Here is a 17,810-nt window from a genome sequence, read left to right as displayed (position 1 = left end):
CGCTTAATGTGTGTGTGTGTTTATGGCGAGTTATTCCATTCGATGACGTTGTTATGTATTTCATAATAGGCAGTTTAAGTTGATTGTGTATTAACTGATACATGATTTTTAGTCTAGCAAGCTTAGCTCTGTTATGCATGGTTAGGAGTTCTGCCCGTTTCAGTAATGCTGTTGGTGAGTCTGTGATGGAGTGTTTATTATATATGCATCTCAGCGCTTTTCGCTGTACCACTTCAAGTTTTTTGATCAGTTTGTTAGTAAACGGGAACCAAACGGTGTTGGCGTACTCTAGAAACTGAATATGAACTGTATCTTGGGAGAACGTGCTTTCTTCATCGGATGCAAACATATCTTTTGATATCTTTTTTTTACTTGTTATGACCACTTACGAAACAAGCTTTGCCTTTCTGAATTCTTCCAAATTGAAAAAAATTCAGAACACCATGGATTACTCGAGATTTACCTGGTAAAATAAAAACAAGGTATAAAATGTACCTATCATTTCTTAAGCAACGGGATCCCGAACTGCTTAAATCATTTAAGAAGTATCGTAATAAATTAAACAAGGACCTTAAGCATGCCAGAGATAGCTATTTCAATCATCTTTTTTTAGGATCGCCCAAAAACACGGCCGTGACATGGAAGAAACTAAACTCAATATTTTAAAACTTGCAGGTGTCAAAAGGACCTTGTGAAATGGTTGTGAATGGCACAACAATTTCAGGAACACATCTAGCTAGCGTTTTCAACGACTATCTAGTAAAGTTGAAGTTTCCTGCACCATCAGGAGACTGTACCCAATACTTGACTGGCAGTTGTCTTGAGACAATTTATTTGAGTCCAGTTTCGGAAATGGAAGTTTTCTCTTTTATAATGAAATTAAGAAATATTAACTCGAGTGATATCTTTGACATTCAAGTCCGCCCGATCAAATTCATTGCTGACATTATTGCTGTCCCCCTTGCCCATATTTTCAATCTTTGTCTGTCAAGTGGGGTATTTCCAGCACAGCTACAGTGCGCAAAGGTGTGTGTTCTACACAAAAATGTGACAAAATAATTTGGCAAATTACAGACCCATTTTTACATTACCAATGTTTCCTAAAGTACCTGAAAATGCGATCCATTCACGTCTGGTTTTATTTACAGATAAACATAACATCCTGACTGACTGTCGATACGGTTTTGGGAAAGAGTGTTCCACCGTACTTCTCCTGCTTCATCAAAAAGAGTTCATTTCTGAAAAAACTTGAAGAAGAACGATACGTACTGGAAGTTTTCATTGACTTTACAAAGGCATTTGATTCTCTTAACTGGGGTATTTTGCTGACAAAATTAGTATTCTACGGGATTCGTGGTGTTGCCTTGAAGTTATTGGAATCATACCTTGGTACTCGCATGCAGTCTGTTTCAGTAAACAAGAGCACCTCCACATTTAAATCTACTTTGTTTGGTGTTCCTCAGAGCAGTATTTTGGGACCGTATTTATTTATATTTACATAAATGACATTGTTAACATTGATGATGATACGAAATTCCTGGTCTACGCAGATGACACCAGCCTGTTTTTTTTAGGGTGGTGATTACGAAAAACTTGTTAATCGCGCAAACAGCACTTTAAGTAAACTTCACGATTGGTGTTCCTGCAACGGCTTGGTTATTATTATCCAAAAAACTAAAGCTGTCGTTTTCTGAGCGAAGGGCAGAGACATTGTTCCAAATAATCTTCTTTAAATACAATGTCACCCGATAGAAATTGTGACAGAATTTAAAAGTCTAGGCGTAATTTTTCCAGAGCACATGCTCTGGCACTCGCACACTAATCATGTTATTATGACCCTAGCTCTCACTATAGGATTTTTCTAAAGGCATCGAGACCAATTTCCTGTAAGCACAAGACTGCTCATTTATCAATCACTGTTTTTGTCGCGCATAAATTACTGCTTTTTAGTGTGGGGCAAGACAACCTCAGCAAACGGCAGGAAACTGACGGCAATGCAAAATAAAGTAATCCGGATTATTGCAAATTCTCCACCTGGCTACTCAGCAGACAGCTTGCTTAGAAAGTTTAGACTAAAAAACATAGAGAACTTGCATAACAATCACCTTTGTAAAAAGGTAAGAGATGAAAAAAAAAACAAGACAATAATCTCATAACTAATCTGGCAAACGAATACCCATTATTATGCAACTAGGCATCCTGAGCACTGGGAAGTCCAGCGTAACCGCACTAATTACGGTGAACAAATGTTACGACGCACAGTACCAAGTGTATTAAATTATTTTTTTCGCAAGAAAATTGATATGATGAGCATCTCGAAAACAGAATTCAGAGATTTATTTCTTTAGTTGGTAAGAAATAGCGTTGAGAAAAAGAAATTCCTTCTTTTTTCTTCTTCTTTCTTTCTCAAATGCTACAAATGTACTACCTATGCACAACCTTTTATGAAAAGTTCTTCTCAGGTTTGATCTGTATGCTCTGGGTACCTATTAATTCTTCTGTTTGATTTTATAACTCCTGTTCTTTCAAATGTTTGAAGTATCTTCAATCATGCATGCTTACATTCCATTTCGTAATTGTATACATTTTACGGAAATTGTCTTTCACCCTTTTTAGTGAGGTATAAAATATCCATCAAAACGCGCGTGCGCGCGCGTGTGTGTGTGTGTGTATGCTGATCTGTATATGTATATTGTATGAGCTGATGTTGCCTATGTAAACAAGGGGGATGGGAGCTTGTCAAGCTGCTGTTCAGCAGCTTTTTCTTCCATCTCCCCATGTTTCGAACAAACATGAAATAAATCGTATTCGTATTCGTAAGAGAGAGAGACAGGAAAAGGTGACTGCCATTTTCCTCCAAATGGGTCAGTCTGGAGGTGCCGTCTACGTGAAGCAGAGGCCAAAGAGGTGTGTTCCATCTGCCGGGTGGCCTTAAAGGTAAAAAAACCCAGCATCGGTTCAACCCCCACGATATCCTTTTCCGCAGACACGGCTAAGCCGCGCGTGGCTACAAGCGGTACGGTCCAACCCTCGTGTCCTCGAGTATGTGCTGCCGCAACACCACAGGCTTTTGCGTGGCGGTGTGTGCTGAATAGGGATCTGGAGTATTGTTGCCTCAAAGTATGCTGTGTTTACCTTGTAGACTCCAGAATAGTGTGTTGTAGCACTAGTTTGCGTGCTGCGTAAATTGCATGAAAAAGCGGCAATATTGTGTCATTCTACATTTGTTTGATAGTTGAGATATATAATGTACTTTGTGCAATAGCCTTATGCTGTGATTACAAGCTGTAAAGCCGATGTTATTTGCCAAATTTGTATTTCATGCTAAACTGTACGTGATATGTGCACAATATTGTGTTAGTGAGTGCAGGCGGTTCTATAGTTTGCTTAGCTTTGTGACATTGCCTAGATGTAAAAATTAAAAGATTAATTTACTGCTCTAATTTCATATTGGTCATACAGTTACATGCTTTCTGTTGACTATACAGCACAACAGTGATATCACAGAAGTTCTTTTCTGCTTATTACGTTATTAAGGATTGCGTATGAACTGCCAGCAAGGTATTCAATGATTTTGAGTGAAACAATTTGTTGCATATGAGATGGGCTGTCCAGGCTAGTTAGCTGGAGCACTCAAGATTGGGCTCTAAAATGATTTAGATGTAGCATATATGAGATCTAGGGGATCACTTCCACATCATCATCATCATCATCATCATCAGCCTGGTTACGCCCACTGCAGGGCAAAGGCCTCTCCCATATTCTCCAACTACCCTGGTCATGTGATAATTGTGGCCATGTCCCTGCAAACTTCTCAATCTCATCCACCCACCTAACTTTCTACCGCCCCCTGCTACGCTTCCCTTCTCTTGGAATCCAGTCTGTAACTCTTAATGACCATCAGTTATCTTCCCTCCTCATTACATGTCCTGCCCATGCCCATTTTTTTTCTTGGTTTCAACTACGATGCTATTAACTCGAGTTTGTTCCCTCACCCAATCTGCTCTTTTCTTATCCATTAACGTTACACCTATCATTCTTCTTTCCATAGCTCGTTGAGTCGTCCTCAATTTAAGTAGAACCCTTTTTGTAAGCCTCCTGGTTTCTGACCCCTACGTGAGTACTGGTAAGACAAAGCTGTTATACACTTTTCTCTTGAGCGGTAATGGCAACCTGCTGTTCATGATCTGAGAATGCCTGCCAAACGCACCCCAGCCCATTCGTATTTTTCTGATAATTTCAGTCTCATGATCCGGATCCGCAGTCATTATCTGTCCTAAGTAGATGTATTCCCTTACCACTTCCAGTGCCTCGCTAGCTATCGTAAACTGTTGTTCTCTTCCGAGACTGGTGAACATTACTTTAGTTTTCTGCAGATTAATTTTTACACCCACCCTTCTGCTTTGCCTGTCCAGGTCAGTGAGTATGCATTGCAGTTGGTTACTAAGCAAGGCAATATCATCAGCCAATCGCAACTTACTAAGGTATTATCCATTAACTCTTATCCCCAATTCTTACCAATCATCCAGTTCTTTGAATTCCTCCTGTAAACACGCTGTGAATAGCATTGGAGAGATCGTATCTCCCTGTCTGAGGCCTTTCTTCATTGAGATTTTATTGCTATCTTTATGGAGGACTACGGTGGCTGTGGAGCCAATATAGATATCTTTCAGTATTTTTACATGCAGCTCGTCTGCACCCTGATTCCGTAATGCCTCCATGATTATGAGGTTTCTACTGAATCAAACGCTTTCTCGTAATCAATGAAAGCTATATATAAGGGTTGGTTATATTCCGCACACTTCTCTATCACCTGATTGATAGTGTGAATATGGTCTATTGTTGAGTAGCCTTTACGGAATCCTGCCTGGTCCTTTGTTTGACGGAAGTCTAAGGTGTTCCTGATTCTATTTGCAATTACCTTAGTAAATACTTTGTCGGCAACGGACCGTAAGCTGATCGGTCTATAATTTTCAAGTCTTTGGCGTCCCATTTCTTATGGATTAGGATTATGTTAGCGTTCTTCCAAGATTCTGGTATGCTCGAAGTCATGAGGCATTGCGTATACAGGGTGGCCAGTTACTGGTACTGTATAAATCTCTATAGAACTTCTCAGCCACTTGAACGATCTCATCTATATTAGTAATGATATTGCCAGCTTTGTCCCTTAACGCATACTTCTGATTCTTGCCTATTCGTAGTTTCTTCCTGTTTTTAGGCTTCCTCCGTTCCTGAGAGCATGTTCAATTTTATCCATATTATATTTCCTTACGCAATTCCACTTCCACTGCTTCCACTTCCACTACAGTAACATCGGGCGTTCCTATTCTTAATTTATATTGTTACGGGAAGGAAGAAGCGTTCGTCTATTTACAAGTGGCTTTTAATAGCTGAGCCAACAAGCGTAGAGCAGCGATACTGCTAAAACACTTCTTCGTCGTCGCTAAGACCACCGTCAGCGTCGTCTTCTTTTCGCATTACCGACTGTGACATTACCCCCATCGGAAAAAGCACCTGATTGGTGCGGCTCATCGGTCTGAGAAAGGTAAGGTTTGAGACGGCTGACGTGGATGATGTCAGAGAGAGGGGAAGGCACCGTAGCATTCAGCGGAGACACTTCATTTGTGATAGGGGTCACCTGGTGAAGTATGCGGTAAGGGCCATATTATCGCGAGAGGAATTTCTCGGAAAGACCAACATGCCGAGTTGGATACCATACTAGCACAAGAGCACCTGGTTCGTAGTTCACGTCGTGATGGCGCTGGTCGTAACGGCACTTCTGACGTGTCTGTGAAGCAGAAAGACGAATGCGGGCAATCTGACGTGCTTGGGTCGCCGTGGCCATTACATCCCGAGTGTACTCTGTCGGCGAGTCGAGTGTGGTCGAAAGGAGAGTCTCGAAAGGCAAAGTCAGCTCACGGCCGAAGAGGAGATAGAAGGGTGAATAGTCAGCTGTGTCGTGGCGCGAGGAATTGTAGGCGAACGTGACAAATGGTAGAGCAACGTCCCAGTCGCGATGATCGGAGGAAACATACATTGCGAGCATGTCAGTGATTGTGCGGTTCAGGCGTTCGGTAAGACCGTTAGTTTGAGGATGGTAAGCGGTAGTAAGTTTGTGTTTAGTAGCACATGATCGAAGTAGGTCGTCTATGACTTTGGCAAGAAAGTATCTGCCGCGATCGGTGAGAAGTTGACGAGGTGCACCGTGGTGCAAGATAACGTCGTGAAGCAAGAAATCAGCGACGTCTGTAGCGCAGCTGGTCGGTAGGGCTCTAGTAATGGCATAGCGAGTTGTATAGTCCGTAGCGACGGCAATCCACCTATTTCCGTCCTTGGAGATAGGAAATGGTCCGAGGAGATCAAGGCCAACGCGAAAGAAAGGGTCGGTCGGTATATCCAAAGGCTGCAGCAGTCCGGCAGGAGGCAGAGCTGGTCGTTTTCGGCGTTGACACGACTCACACGCGGCAACATAGCGCCGGACGGAGCGGTTGAGATGGGGCCAGAAGAACAGTCGCCGAATTCGGTCATAGGTCCGCGTGACGCCAAGGTGTCCAGCGGTGGGAACGTCGTGCAGTTGCTGCAGTACAATCTGTTGCAGATGCGACGGAATGACGGTTAGGAGCTCAGGCCCGTCGGGGTGCATGTTGAGGCGATGCAGGATGCCATTTTGTAGTACGAACATGTGAAGGGATGGGTCAGACGGAGCAGAGAGCAGGCGTTCGATAATGGGGCGTAACGACTCATCACGTCGTTGTTCAGCGCCAAGGTCTTGCGACGCTGAGAGCGAAAGAACGCAGATCGGTGCGACATCCACTAAACCGTCCGGTACATCGACGGGATGACGAGACAGGCAGTCGGCGTCCTGATGTAGACGACCCGACTTGTAGACCACAGTGTATGTGTATTCTTGCAGCCGTAGGGCCCAGCGACCGAGGCGTCCGGTGGGATCCTTGAGGGAGGAAAGCCAACAAAGGGCGTGGTGGTCGGTTGTAACTGTAAATGGTCGACCATATATGTAGGGTCGGAACTTGCCCACCGCCCTAATGAGGGCGAGGCACTCGCGCTCAGTAATCGAGTAATTGCGTTCGGCGGGAGAGAGGAGGCGACTGGCGTAGGCGATAACGCGGTCGTGCCCACATTGGCGTTGAGCTAAAACTGCGCCGATGCTGTAGCCACTGGCGTCAGTGCGGATTTCTGTGGGAGCGGAGGGGTCAAAATGGGCGAGAACAGGAGGTGTGGTAAGCAGCGTGATGAGCTGCGAGAAAGCAGACGTGTGTTCAGAGCCCCAACAGAATGGAACGTCCTTCTTCAGGAGGTCAGTCAGGGGACGGGCAACATGGGCGAAATTTTCCACAAACCTGCGGAAGTAAGAGCAAAGGCCCATAAAGCTGCGCACATCTTTGGCACAAGTTGGTACGGGGAAATTCTGCACAGCATGAACTTTAGCGGGGTCGGGGCGAATTCCTGACGAATCGACGAGGTGCCCGAGCATGGTTATTTGGCGGTGACCGAAGTGGCACTTGGATGAGTGGAGCTGCAAGCCAGCGGTGCGAAAAACAGAAAGAACAGATGAAAGTCTTTCAAGATGAGTCGCAAAAGTTGAAGAGAATACGATAACGTCATCCAAGTAGCACAAACAGATGGACCATTTCAAACCACGCAAAAGCATGTCCATCATCCGTTCGAAGGTCGCCGGGGCATTGCGCAAGCCAAATGGCATTACTCGGAACTGATATAGGCCGTCTGGTGTGACGAATGCCGTCTTTTCACGGTCCATTTCATCCACGGCAATTTGCCAATATCCAGAGCGAAGGTCTATAGATGAAAAATAAGTGGCACCGTGGAGACAATCCAGAGCATCGTCAATGCGGGGAAGTGGATATACATCTTTTTTGGTGATCGTGTGTAGATGACGATAGTCAACGCAGAATCGCCAGCTGTTATCCTTCTTTTTGACGAGAACAACAGGGGACGCCCACGGGCTGGAAGAGTGTTCAATAATCCCTTTGGCAAGCATCTTGTCAACCTCGCTCTGGATAACTTTTCGCTCAGAGGGCGACACCCGGTAGGGGCGTCTGCGAACAGGTGCTGCATCGCAGGTATTTATCCGATGCGACACGACCGTGGTTTGACGCAAAGGGCGATCGTGCAGATCGAAAATGTCGGAGTAGGACTCGAGGAGGCAACGGAGCTGTGCGGCTTCTTGGGTTGAGAGGTCCGGTGCAATCATCTTTGTAAAGTCGTCCGTCGGGGCTGATGCAGAAGGCGCAGAATGAGCAGTGGTCGAAGACGGCGCAACAGATAGAGCAGCAATGTGGCACTCGTGCGTTGGTGACAACGTGGCAAGAGACATGCCTCGAGGAACTACTTGCGGCACTGTCCGAAATTTAGGATGGGAAGACATGTCTGATTGTCCACAACAGAAACGATGGTGTGTGGGAAGGAGACATTGTGAGAAAGCAGGACTGACGTCGCGGGAGTAAGGACATAGTCTCCGTCAGGTACAGGTGGGCTGGCTAAAACAGGGATGAAGGTTGCTGCAAGAGATGGCAGGCGTATAAAATCCGCGGAACAATGCTGAGCTGGAGCTTGAGCAGGAAGGTCAATGGGAACAGGTAGGTCAAGTTGTACAACACCGGCGGAACAGTCAATCAGAGCAGAATGGGCGGACAAAAAGTCGAGTCCGAGGATGGCATTGTGAGGGCAACGTTCAAGCACACTAAACAAAACGGACGTGTGGCGACCGGCGACACTGACACGAGCAGTACACATTCCAAGCACAGCCGGAGTTCCACCATCGGCGACCTGGAGCAGTCGAGTCGGAGCAGGAGTAAGTACTTTTTTCAAGCGCGTTCGAAGCTCCGCACTCATGATGGAAATTTGGGCTCCAGTGTCGATGAGTGCTGTAACGGGAAAACCATCCACGTCCACGTCTAGAAGGTTCGGATTAGTAGGCAGGGTCAGCAGAGGAATTTCAGGGCGGTGTTCTAGAGCAGCGTCACCTCCAAGAGCTGCTCCAGTTAGTTTCCCGTCGGAAAGCGGCGACGGTAAGCTGGGGATGGAGAGCGACGCAGCTGAGGCGAACGGGAGCGGCGACTATGTGGTGATGGCGATCGGCTGGTCGCTGTGGCTCGAGCGTTGTCAGGTGCGTCTTCAACCTCGGTGGAGACTGATGGCGGACGAGGATTCAGTGGGGAGCGGCGGTAGGCGGGAAAGCTTGGTCGTGAGTGGGCTGGCCAGGAACTTCGACAGTGGCGAGAGATGTGGCCCACACGTCCACAGTAAAAGCAGATGGGTCTATCGTCATGGGTGCGCCATTCGGCCTGGTTGCGATAGCTCGGATATGGACCGTATTGGCTACGTGTAGCAGGGGCAGAGGCAGCAGACGAAGCAAAGTCAGGGCGGCTGGCGGAGCAGATGGATGGAAGACCTACATTGGCAAGTTCTTGGCGAATCACCGACTGAATGAGGGACACAAGCGGCCGGGAATCGTCAAAGCGCTGCGTCACTGGCGTGGCAGGAGACGCTGCTTCGATTTCTCGCCGAACGATTCGTACGACGTTCTCGGAGGAGGTGGGCTCACGCGGTGGACAAATGTCTTCGCACGTCGATGAAGCTGCGGTATTAGGTAGACGCGTAAACTGTCCAACTATGCGGCGACTCTTGGCGTCTTCAAAGCGGCGACAGTCGTTAATGATCTCGTTGACCGTTGTGATGTTCTTATAAACAAGCAGGTTAAACGCGTCGTCCGCGATGCCCTTTAAGACGTGGCTGACCTTGTCTGCTTCTGCCATATGGTTATCTACTTTGCGGCAAAGAGCGAGGACGTCCTGGATATACGCCACGTAAGATTCAGTGGACGTCTGTACACGGGTCCCAAGGTCCTTCTTTGCAGCACGTTGGCGGCCGACGGGTTTGCCGAACAAATCTCTAAGCTTCTGTTTACACTGCTCCCAACTAGTAATCTCTTCTTCATGTGTTTCAAACCAAACCCGTGCTGTTTTCTTGAGGTAGAATATTACATTAGCCAGCATAAGCGTGTTATGCCACCTGTTGTGTGCGCTGACCCGTTCATAATTCTGTAACCAGTCATCGACGTCCACGTTGTCAATCCCGGAAAACATACCAGGGTCGCGAGGCTGGGCCAGGATGACCGTCGGTGGCGACGACGGGGCCGCGGTTGAACTCTCTCCTTCGGATGACATGGCGGCCAGGTTACGTCCGCTGCGGAGCTCCGTCTTGCTCGAGTGATTACCCCGCACGTCCACCAATGATGTTACGGGAAGGAAGAAGCGTTCGTCTATTTACAAGTGGCTTTTAATGGCTGAGCCAACAAGCGTAGAGCAGCGATACTGCTAAAAGACTTCTTCGTCGTCGCTAAGACCACTGTCAGCGTCGTCTTCTTTTCACATTACCGATTGTGACAATATTAATGGTCTAGCAGTGCTATTGGAGGAATTAGAGGGTAGTAAATGGGATATAATAGGGCTCAGTGAAGTTAGGAGGCCAAAAGAAGCATATACAGTGCTAAAAAAAGCAGGCACGTCCTGTGCTACCGGGGCTTAGCAGAGAGAACTAGGCGTCGGATTCTTGATTAATAAGAATATAGCTGGTAACATACAGGAATTCTATAGCATTAACGAGAGGGTGGCAGGCCTTGTTGTGAAACTTAATAAGAGGTACAAAATGAAGATTGTACACGTCTACGCCCCTACATCCAGTCATGATGACCAGGAAGTTGAAAGCTTCTATGAAGACGTGGAATCGGCGATGGGTGGAGTGAAAACTAAATACACTATACTAATGGGCGACTTTAATGCCAAGGTAGGCAAGAAGCAGGCTGGAGACAAGGCAGTAGGGGAATATGGCATAGGCACTTTGAATATCAGGGGAGAGTTATTAGTAGAGTTTGCGGAACAGAATAATATGAGGATAATGAATACCTTCTTCCGCAAGAGGGATAGCCGAAAGTGGACGTGGAGGAGCCCGAACGGCGAGACTAGAAATGAAATAGACTTCATGCTCTGCGCTAACCCTGGCATCATACAAGATGTGGACGTGCTCGGCAAGGTGCGCTGCAGTGACCACAGGATGGTAAGAACTCGAATTAGCCTAGACCTAAGAAGGGAACGGAAGAAACTGGTACATAAGAAGCCGATCAATGAGCTAGCGGTGAGAGGGAAAACAGAGGAATTCCACATCAAGCTACAGAACAGGTATTCGGCGTTAACTCAGGAAGAGGACCTTAGTGTTGAAGCAATGAACGACAATCTTGTGGGCATCATTAAGGAGTGTGCAATGGAAGTCGGTGGTAACTCCATTAGGCGGCATACCAGTAAACTATCGCAGGAGACGAAAGATCTGATCAAGAAACGCCAATGTATGAAAGCCTCTAACCCTACAGCTAGAATAGAACTGGCAGAGCTTTCGAAGTTAATCAACAAGCGTAAGACAGCTGACATAAGGAAGTATAATATGGATAGAATTGAACATGCTCAGGAACGGAGGAAGCCTAAAAACAGTGAAGAAGAAACTAGGAATTGGCAAGAATCAGACGTATGCGTTAAGAGACAAAGCCGGCAATATCATTACTAACATGGATGAGATAGTTCAAGTGGCTGAGGAGTTCTATAGAGATTTATACAGTACCAGTGGCACCCACGACGATAATGGAAGAGAAAATAGTCTAGAGGAATTCGAAATCCCACAGGTAATGCCGGAAGAAGTAAGGAAAGCCTTGGGAGATATGCAAAGGGGAAGGCAGCTGGGGAGGATCAGGTAACAGCAGATTTGTTGAAGGATGGTGGACAGATTGTTCTAGAGAAACTGGCCACCCTGTATACGCAATGCCTCATGACCTCGAGCGTACCGGAATCTTGGAAGAACGCTAACATAATCCTAATCCATAAGAAAGGGGACGCCAAAGACTTGAAAAATTATAGACCGATAAGCTTGCTGTCTGTTGCCTACAAAGTATTTACTAAGGTAATCGCAAATAGAATCAGGAACACCTTAGACTTCTTTCAAGCAAAGGACCAGGCAGGATTCCGTAAAGGCTACTCAACAATAGATCATATTCACACTATCAATCAGGTGATAGAGAAATGTGCGGAATATAACCTACCCTTATATATAGCTTTCATCGATTACGAGAAAGCGTTTGATTCTGTCGAAACCTCAGCAGTCATGGAGGCATTACGGAACCAGGGTGTAGATGAGCGGTATGTAAAAATACTCGAAGATATCTATAGCGGCTCCACAGCCACCGTAGTCCTCCACAAAGAAAGCAACAAAATCCCAATAAAGAAAGGCGTCAGGCAGGGAGATACGATCTCTCCAATGCTATTCACAGCATGTTTACAGGAGGTATTCAGAGACCTGGATTGGGATGAATTTGGGATAAAAGTTGATGGAGAGTACCTTAGTAACTTGCGATTCGCTGATGATATTGCCTTGCTTAGTAACTCAGGGGACCAATTGCAATGCATGCTCACTGACCTGGAGAGGCAAAGCAGAAGAGTGGGTCTAAAAATGAATCTGCAGAAAACTAAAGTAATGTTTAACAGTCTCGGAAGAGAACAGCAATTTACAATAGGCAGCGAGGCACTGGAAGTCGTAAGGGAATACACCTACTTGGGGCAGGTAGTGACGGCGGATCCGGATCATGAGACGGAAATAATTAGGAGAATAAGAATGGGCTGGGGTGCGTTTGGCAGGCATTTTCAGATCATGAACAGCAGGCTGCCCTTATCGCTCAAGAGAAAAGTATATAATAGCTGTGTCTTACCAGTACTCACCTACGGGGCAGAAACCTGGATGCTTACGAATAGAGTTCTACTCAAATTGAGGACGACGCAACGAGCTATGGAAAGAAGAATGATAGGTATAACGTTAAGGGATAAGAAAAGAGCAGATTGGGTCAGGGAACAAACGCGAGTGAATGACATCTTAGTTGAAATCAAGAAAAAGAAATGGGCATGGGCAGGACATGTAATGAAGAGGGAAGATAACCGATGGTCATTAAGGGTTACGGACTGGATCCCAAGGGAAGGGAAGCGTAGCAGGGGGCGGCAGAAAGTTAGATGGGCGGATGAGATTAAGAAGTTTGCAGGGACGGCGTGGCCACAATTAGTACATGACCGGGGCTGTTGGAGAAATATGGGAGAGGCCTTTGCCCTGCAGTGGGCGTAACCAGGCTGATGATGATGATGATGAAGTGTTTAGGTTTGCCCCCGCACGCCCACGAGATGTGGAAGAGTGTAGGGCGTGTGTCGCCGCACCAGAGGCAGATGCCGCGATATGTATGTGGGAACATTTTACTGTATTTGTGTAGGTTAGGAAATGTGTTTGTCTAAATAAGTTGCAGAGCTACGGCATATTCAGTGCTGAGCTTTCTGTGAGGCGGAGGATAAATCCTGCGATTGAGTCGCTGGATTTCGAGTCGGTCGCAGTAATTGGACGGCAGGGGCATGAAGGTAAAGGGTGGGGATTGATGAGACGATTCGTCTTGCCCCGCTCGGTTGATTAGCGCTCGAGCTAGGGCGTTCGCCCTCTCGTTCCCCTCCAGACCCGCGTGGCCCGGCGTCCACGTGATTTGATGGTATTCTTGCAGCCTCGGGCCTAGAATCTGAGCCGCCAGCAGCGGTCTTCGTCCGTTGGTAAAGCTACGGCAGGCCTGTTGCGAGTCGGTAACGACATGGACTTCCCTGCCTACCCTGTCTTCTTGCTTAGCAATGTGCGACTGTGTGACTTGTGGAAGTAGTGTCAAGGTACAAAACGGGATCACGGCCAAACAGTAGATAAAACGATGAGTAAACTGCAGTGTCATGGCGGGATGACATGTACGCGAAGGTGACATATATGGCAGAGCAACGTCGCCGTCCTGGTGGTGTGGAGAAACGTACATAGCTAGCTTGCCAAACTCAGGATTTCATAGTCTTCATGCATGCAAGAAAAATTCGGCACTTTGTCGCAGACAAGTTGTTTCTTCACCATCATAGTCACGCCTCCTCCATGAGTGGTAGTTCGGTACACCAAATAGGTGTTGTAGGAGGGTAACCATAATGCATTAGCTTCTTCTGTGTACCGCGTCTTCGTAAGCATAATGATGCCAAAAGCAAAATCGAGGTTGCTGAACAACATTTTGAACTGAGCGGATTTGTTCTTAGCTGACTGGGCATTGAGGTGAAACAGCTTAAATGAATTCGCATAATCCAGACCACAAACATCTTTAAACTCGGATGGTGTAAAGTAATCTTTGTATGGGGCCTTAATAAGGAAAAAAAAGAAACTTAAATCTATTTATTCTTGGCTAAGTCCTCCTTGCATCTTACATGATGTACTGTTGTTCCATCTTTCTGGCGGACAAAAACTTTGCCGTTCCGATGCCAGGCATGTTTGAAATCGTGCACTTTAGCCCATCGCCTAGTTCCCACAAGCAATACCCTGCTGTGTTTCGTTAAATTTTCCTGAATGTAGTAGCTCATTTTTGACTGGTTGAGTTCTGTATTTTTTCTTAAAAACTGAGCCTCCAAATCCTATCTTGCAAAATGTGCTATGATACCTGGTATTTTGTCTTTAGGTGCTGGAAGCCTGTGCAGAGCAACAGCGTCGCATTTAGTTATTTCTGGAATGTGAAGCTCCGCTGCCACTTCATTAATTTTTGACAATAAGTCTTCGTTTTCACTGACGGGTATGCCTTGTAACTCGAGATTTAGTTTTCTGCTTTGCCATTCAAGGTTGTTTAGATCTTAAGTTATCTGTCGTGTTTCAGTTGCGCGGTCTTGACATTCAATTGATTGATGATGTGTAGTGTTTTATGGCGCAAGGGCCATGTGACATTCAATTGATTCGACTCGTTTATTTAGATGCGATATTTCTTTGTCATGATTATCTTGTCATTAACTTTGTCATATTTATCTGCCATCACTTCCACTGCGTGCTCAATTTCTTTTTCCACTAACCGTTGGGGTTGCTCAGTGGCTATGGTGTTTGGCTGCTGAGCACGAGGTCGCGAGATCGAATCCCGGCCACGGCGGCCGCATCTCGATGGGGGCGAAAACACCCGTGTATTTAGGTGCTCGTTAAAGAACTCTAGGTGGTCGAATTTAGGTGGTACGACGACGACTGGATGTTGACAATGCAGTGACGACGATAGAATGACAAAGAAGGAATGTGGTCAGTCGAATGACGAAGGTGGTACGACGACGACAGGATGTTGACAGCACAGTGACGACGATGGAAGGACAAAGAAGGAATGTGGTCGGTTGAACAACGAAGGTTGTACGACGACGTAGTCTTCCACTACGGCGTGCCTCATAATCAGGAAGTTGTTTTGGCACGTAAAACCCCATTTTTAATTTTTTCTACTGTGTCCTTTAGTGTCACGAGGCTTTCTAGTTTTGCATGAATAGGTTGAAGCATAGTCGCTATGTCTGCATCTTGTTCTTTTTTGTTTTGCTGCTTTGGGTACCTCTCGGCTTTGCTATCTTACATGTTTGGCAATGTCAACCCTTTCCCCATGCACCCGCCGTGGTTGCTCAATGACTGTGGTGTTGGGCTGCTGAGCACGAGGTCGCGGGATCGAATCCCGGCCACGGCGGCCGCATTTCGATGGGGGCGAAAACACCGTGTACTTAGATTTACGTGCTCGGTAAAGAACCCCAGGTGGTGGAAATTTCCGGAGTCCTCCACTACGGCGTGCCTCATAATCAGAAAGTGGGTTTGGCACGTTAAACCCCATAATCAAATTTTTTTGCCTTGCTTCGCTTTTTGATTTGTAGGTTGATTCTGCTATTCCTGAGCAGTTACCGAAATTCTACATGAAGGAACACTCTCCGCCCACCAGCCCTTTTTCACAACTTTCCTTACAACCCCGATATGGATGTTCGTCTGAAAGTGGCATGTTTGCAAGGAAAACACCCGCAGAAAAACAGGAATACAGCAATAGCAGCAGCAGTGGCGACAAGAACAAGAGGCAACTAAGTACAACTTACAGAAAACTGGTTCCAACTAATCTGCAATTTGCAGAAGAGAGGTTTAGCGCTTGTCGACACACTGCTACTGCTGCCAAGAATGGTAGGACATCGCCTGCGGTGCTCTTCTTATACTAATACCACCTTCGGCTGGTCGTTTCTGAGCACTCTGGAGCGCTCTCGCGAGCGGCGTTGTCTTCAGCTGGTTGAAAGAGGGTGCGCGCCATGCATTCGGCTGGTTCTTCTCGATTGATCTCCTCTATCTTGGAGCGCTCTGAGGCGCTCCGAGCCCTGTCGTCAGAGCAGTCATCTTTTTTTTTGTCTTTATTACCGACATGGCAACAAGGCTACAAAACAAGACATTTTAACAATAGACAACGGTCACGACAACATCTCTGCCATTGGTTGGCAGTCACAGGGCTAAAACCGCTTAAAATTCGCTAGCTCAGTCATCACACTGAGCCATGTTGGTTTTTCTTTTTGCAAATTATACATTTCTTTAATATGACAAATGCTTTCAATGAAGTATTCTCTAACAGGCCGGGCATTTACTTCGGCATGTCTCACGGCCATTCTAGTTTTCCATAAGCTATGTAAGGACACCAGCATGAACATGTCATAGGGTACTTTGTCTTCATTTAGAGTAGGCAAGAAACGAATCCCATATGGTGTAATCGGCAAGTCCTTCTTTAGTGTTCTCTGTAATATGTCCCAGTGGAACACAGCATCCCAGCAGTCTAGAAAAATGTGTTCTATTGTTTCGGGTTTCCGGCATAGCAAGCAGTTGACGCTCCAAGGCACGGAAAAACCTTTTTCATCTAGCCACGGTTTCACAGGCAAAGTATTGGTGTGGAGCTGGAAAAAGAAGGACTTTACCGATGGCCGTACTGGCATTCGTTTTACTCTTTTTAGTACGTCCTTTTCAGGTCCAATGCAGAACATCGAGCGATACAATGGCACCGGCAACATTGTGTCTACCAGGTCTTTATATAAGCGCTTTCGTGGTACCCTACTTAGGTATTCCATGGAGAACCGAACCTTTAACAGCTGAAACGCCAAGACTACCTCTTTTAGGAAACCACGCACTCTGCCTTGACTGCACCGATGTGACGATACAATAAACTCAGGTATAGCTGCGCTCAGCCTTGTCTGAAACATAGTTAATAAAAATGGGTCATTTTGGTCCCGTAAGAAAACAAACCGCGACACAATCTGCCTAATGAACAAATGTGCCAGACCTAATCCTCCATTTTTAACCGAACGAAAGAGATTAGTGCGACTAGTGCGCTCCCAGCTTGAACCCCATACAAACACTGCGAGTACTCTGTGTAAACGTTGTATGTTAGCCCTTGACATGCACAACGCTTGGAGCACGTAAAAAATTTTGGCAACGGCAAACAGGTTGCACACTGTCGCACGAGCAAACATAGAGAAATTGCGGCCTCCCCATTTAAGTGTACCTTCACGAACCCTTTCAGTTTCGGCATTCCAGTAATCAACGGCGTCACGGTAGTGCTCAAGCGGCACCCCCAGGTACTTTGCCGGCGTGACTGTCCAGCGGATATTTGCAAACGTACTCGGATGGTCTTCCCAGTTGCCGATCCATACCCCTAGGGATTTATCAAAGTTGATAGCACTGCCTGTCATTCTGCAGTATGATAAAGCCTCTGCGACCGCGATTTCGATGCTTTCTTTATCCCGACAAAACAACGCGATGTCATCCGCGTATGCCAGCACTTTCACTTCCGCGGACTGCACTCTGAAACCCGATATTCTATTGTCATTCTTGATTTTCCTACAAAGCGGCTCTAGGTAAATTGCGAATAAAAGAGGCGA

General features: G+C 46.3%; 1 protein-coding gene across 1 annotated transcript; it reads right to left on the bottom strand.

The window, feature by feature from the left end:
* Window positions 1–2,883: 2,883 nt before the first annotated feature.
* LOC135897796 (uncharacterized) lies at window positions 2,884–17,810 on the bottom strand. The gene is made up of 3 exons (XM_070522105.1): window positions 16,431–17,810; window positions 6,460–6,589; window positions 2,884–2,930 (listed from the first exon to the last, which is right to left on the bottom strand). The coding sequence occupies exons 1-3, from the start codon at window positions 17,619–17,621 to the stop codon at window positions 2,884–2,886; spliced, it is 1,368 nt and encodes a 455-aa protein (XP_070378206.1). The 5' UTR covers window positions 17,622–17,810.

Source organism: Dermacentor albipictus, chromosome 7 (genome assembly GCF_038994185.2).
Source record: "Dermacentor albipictus isolate Rhodes 1998 colony chromosome 7, USDA_Dalb.pri_finalv2, whole genome shotgun sequence".
Taxonomy (NCBI): Eukaryota; Metazoa; Arthropoda; class Arachnida; order Ixodida; family Ixodidae; genus Dermacentor; species Dermacentor albipictus.
This window is presented reverse-complemented; position numbering and strand designations above follow the sequence as displayed.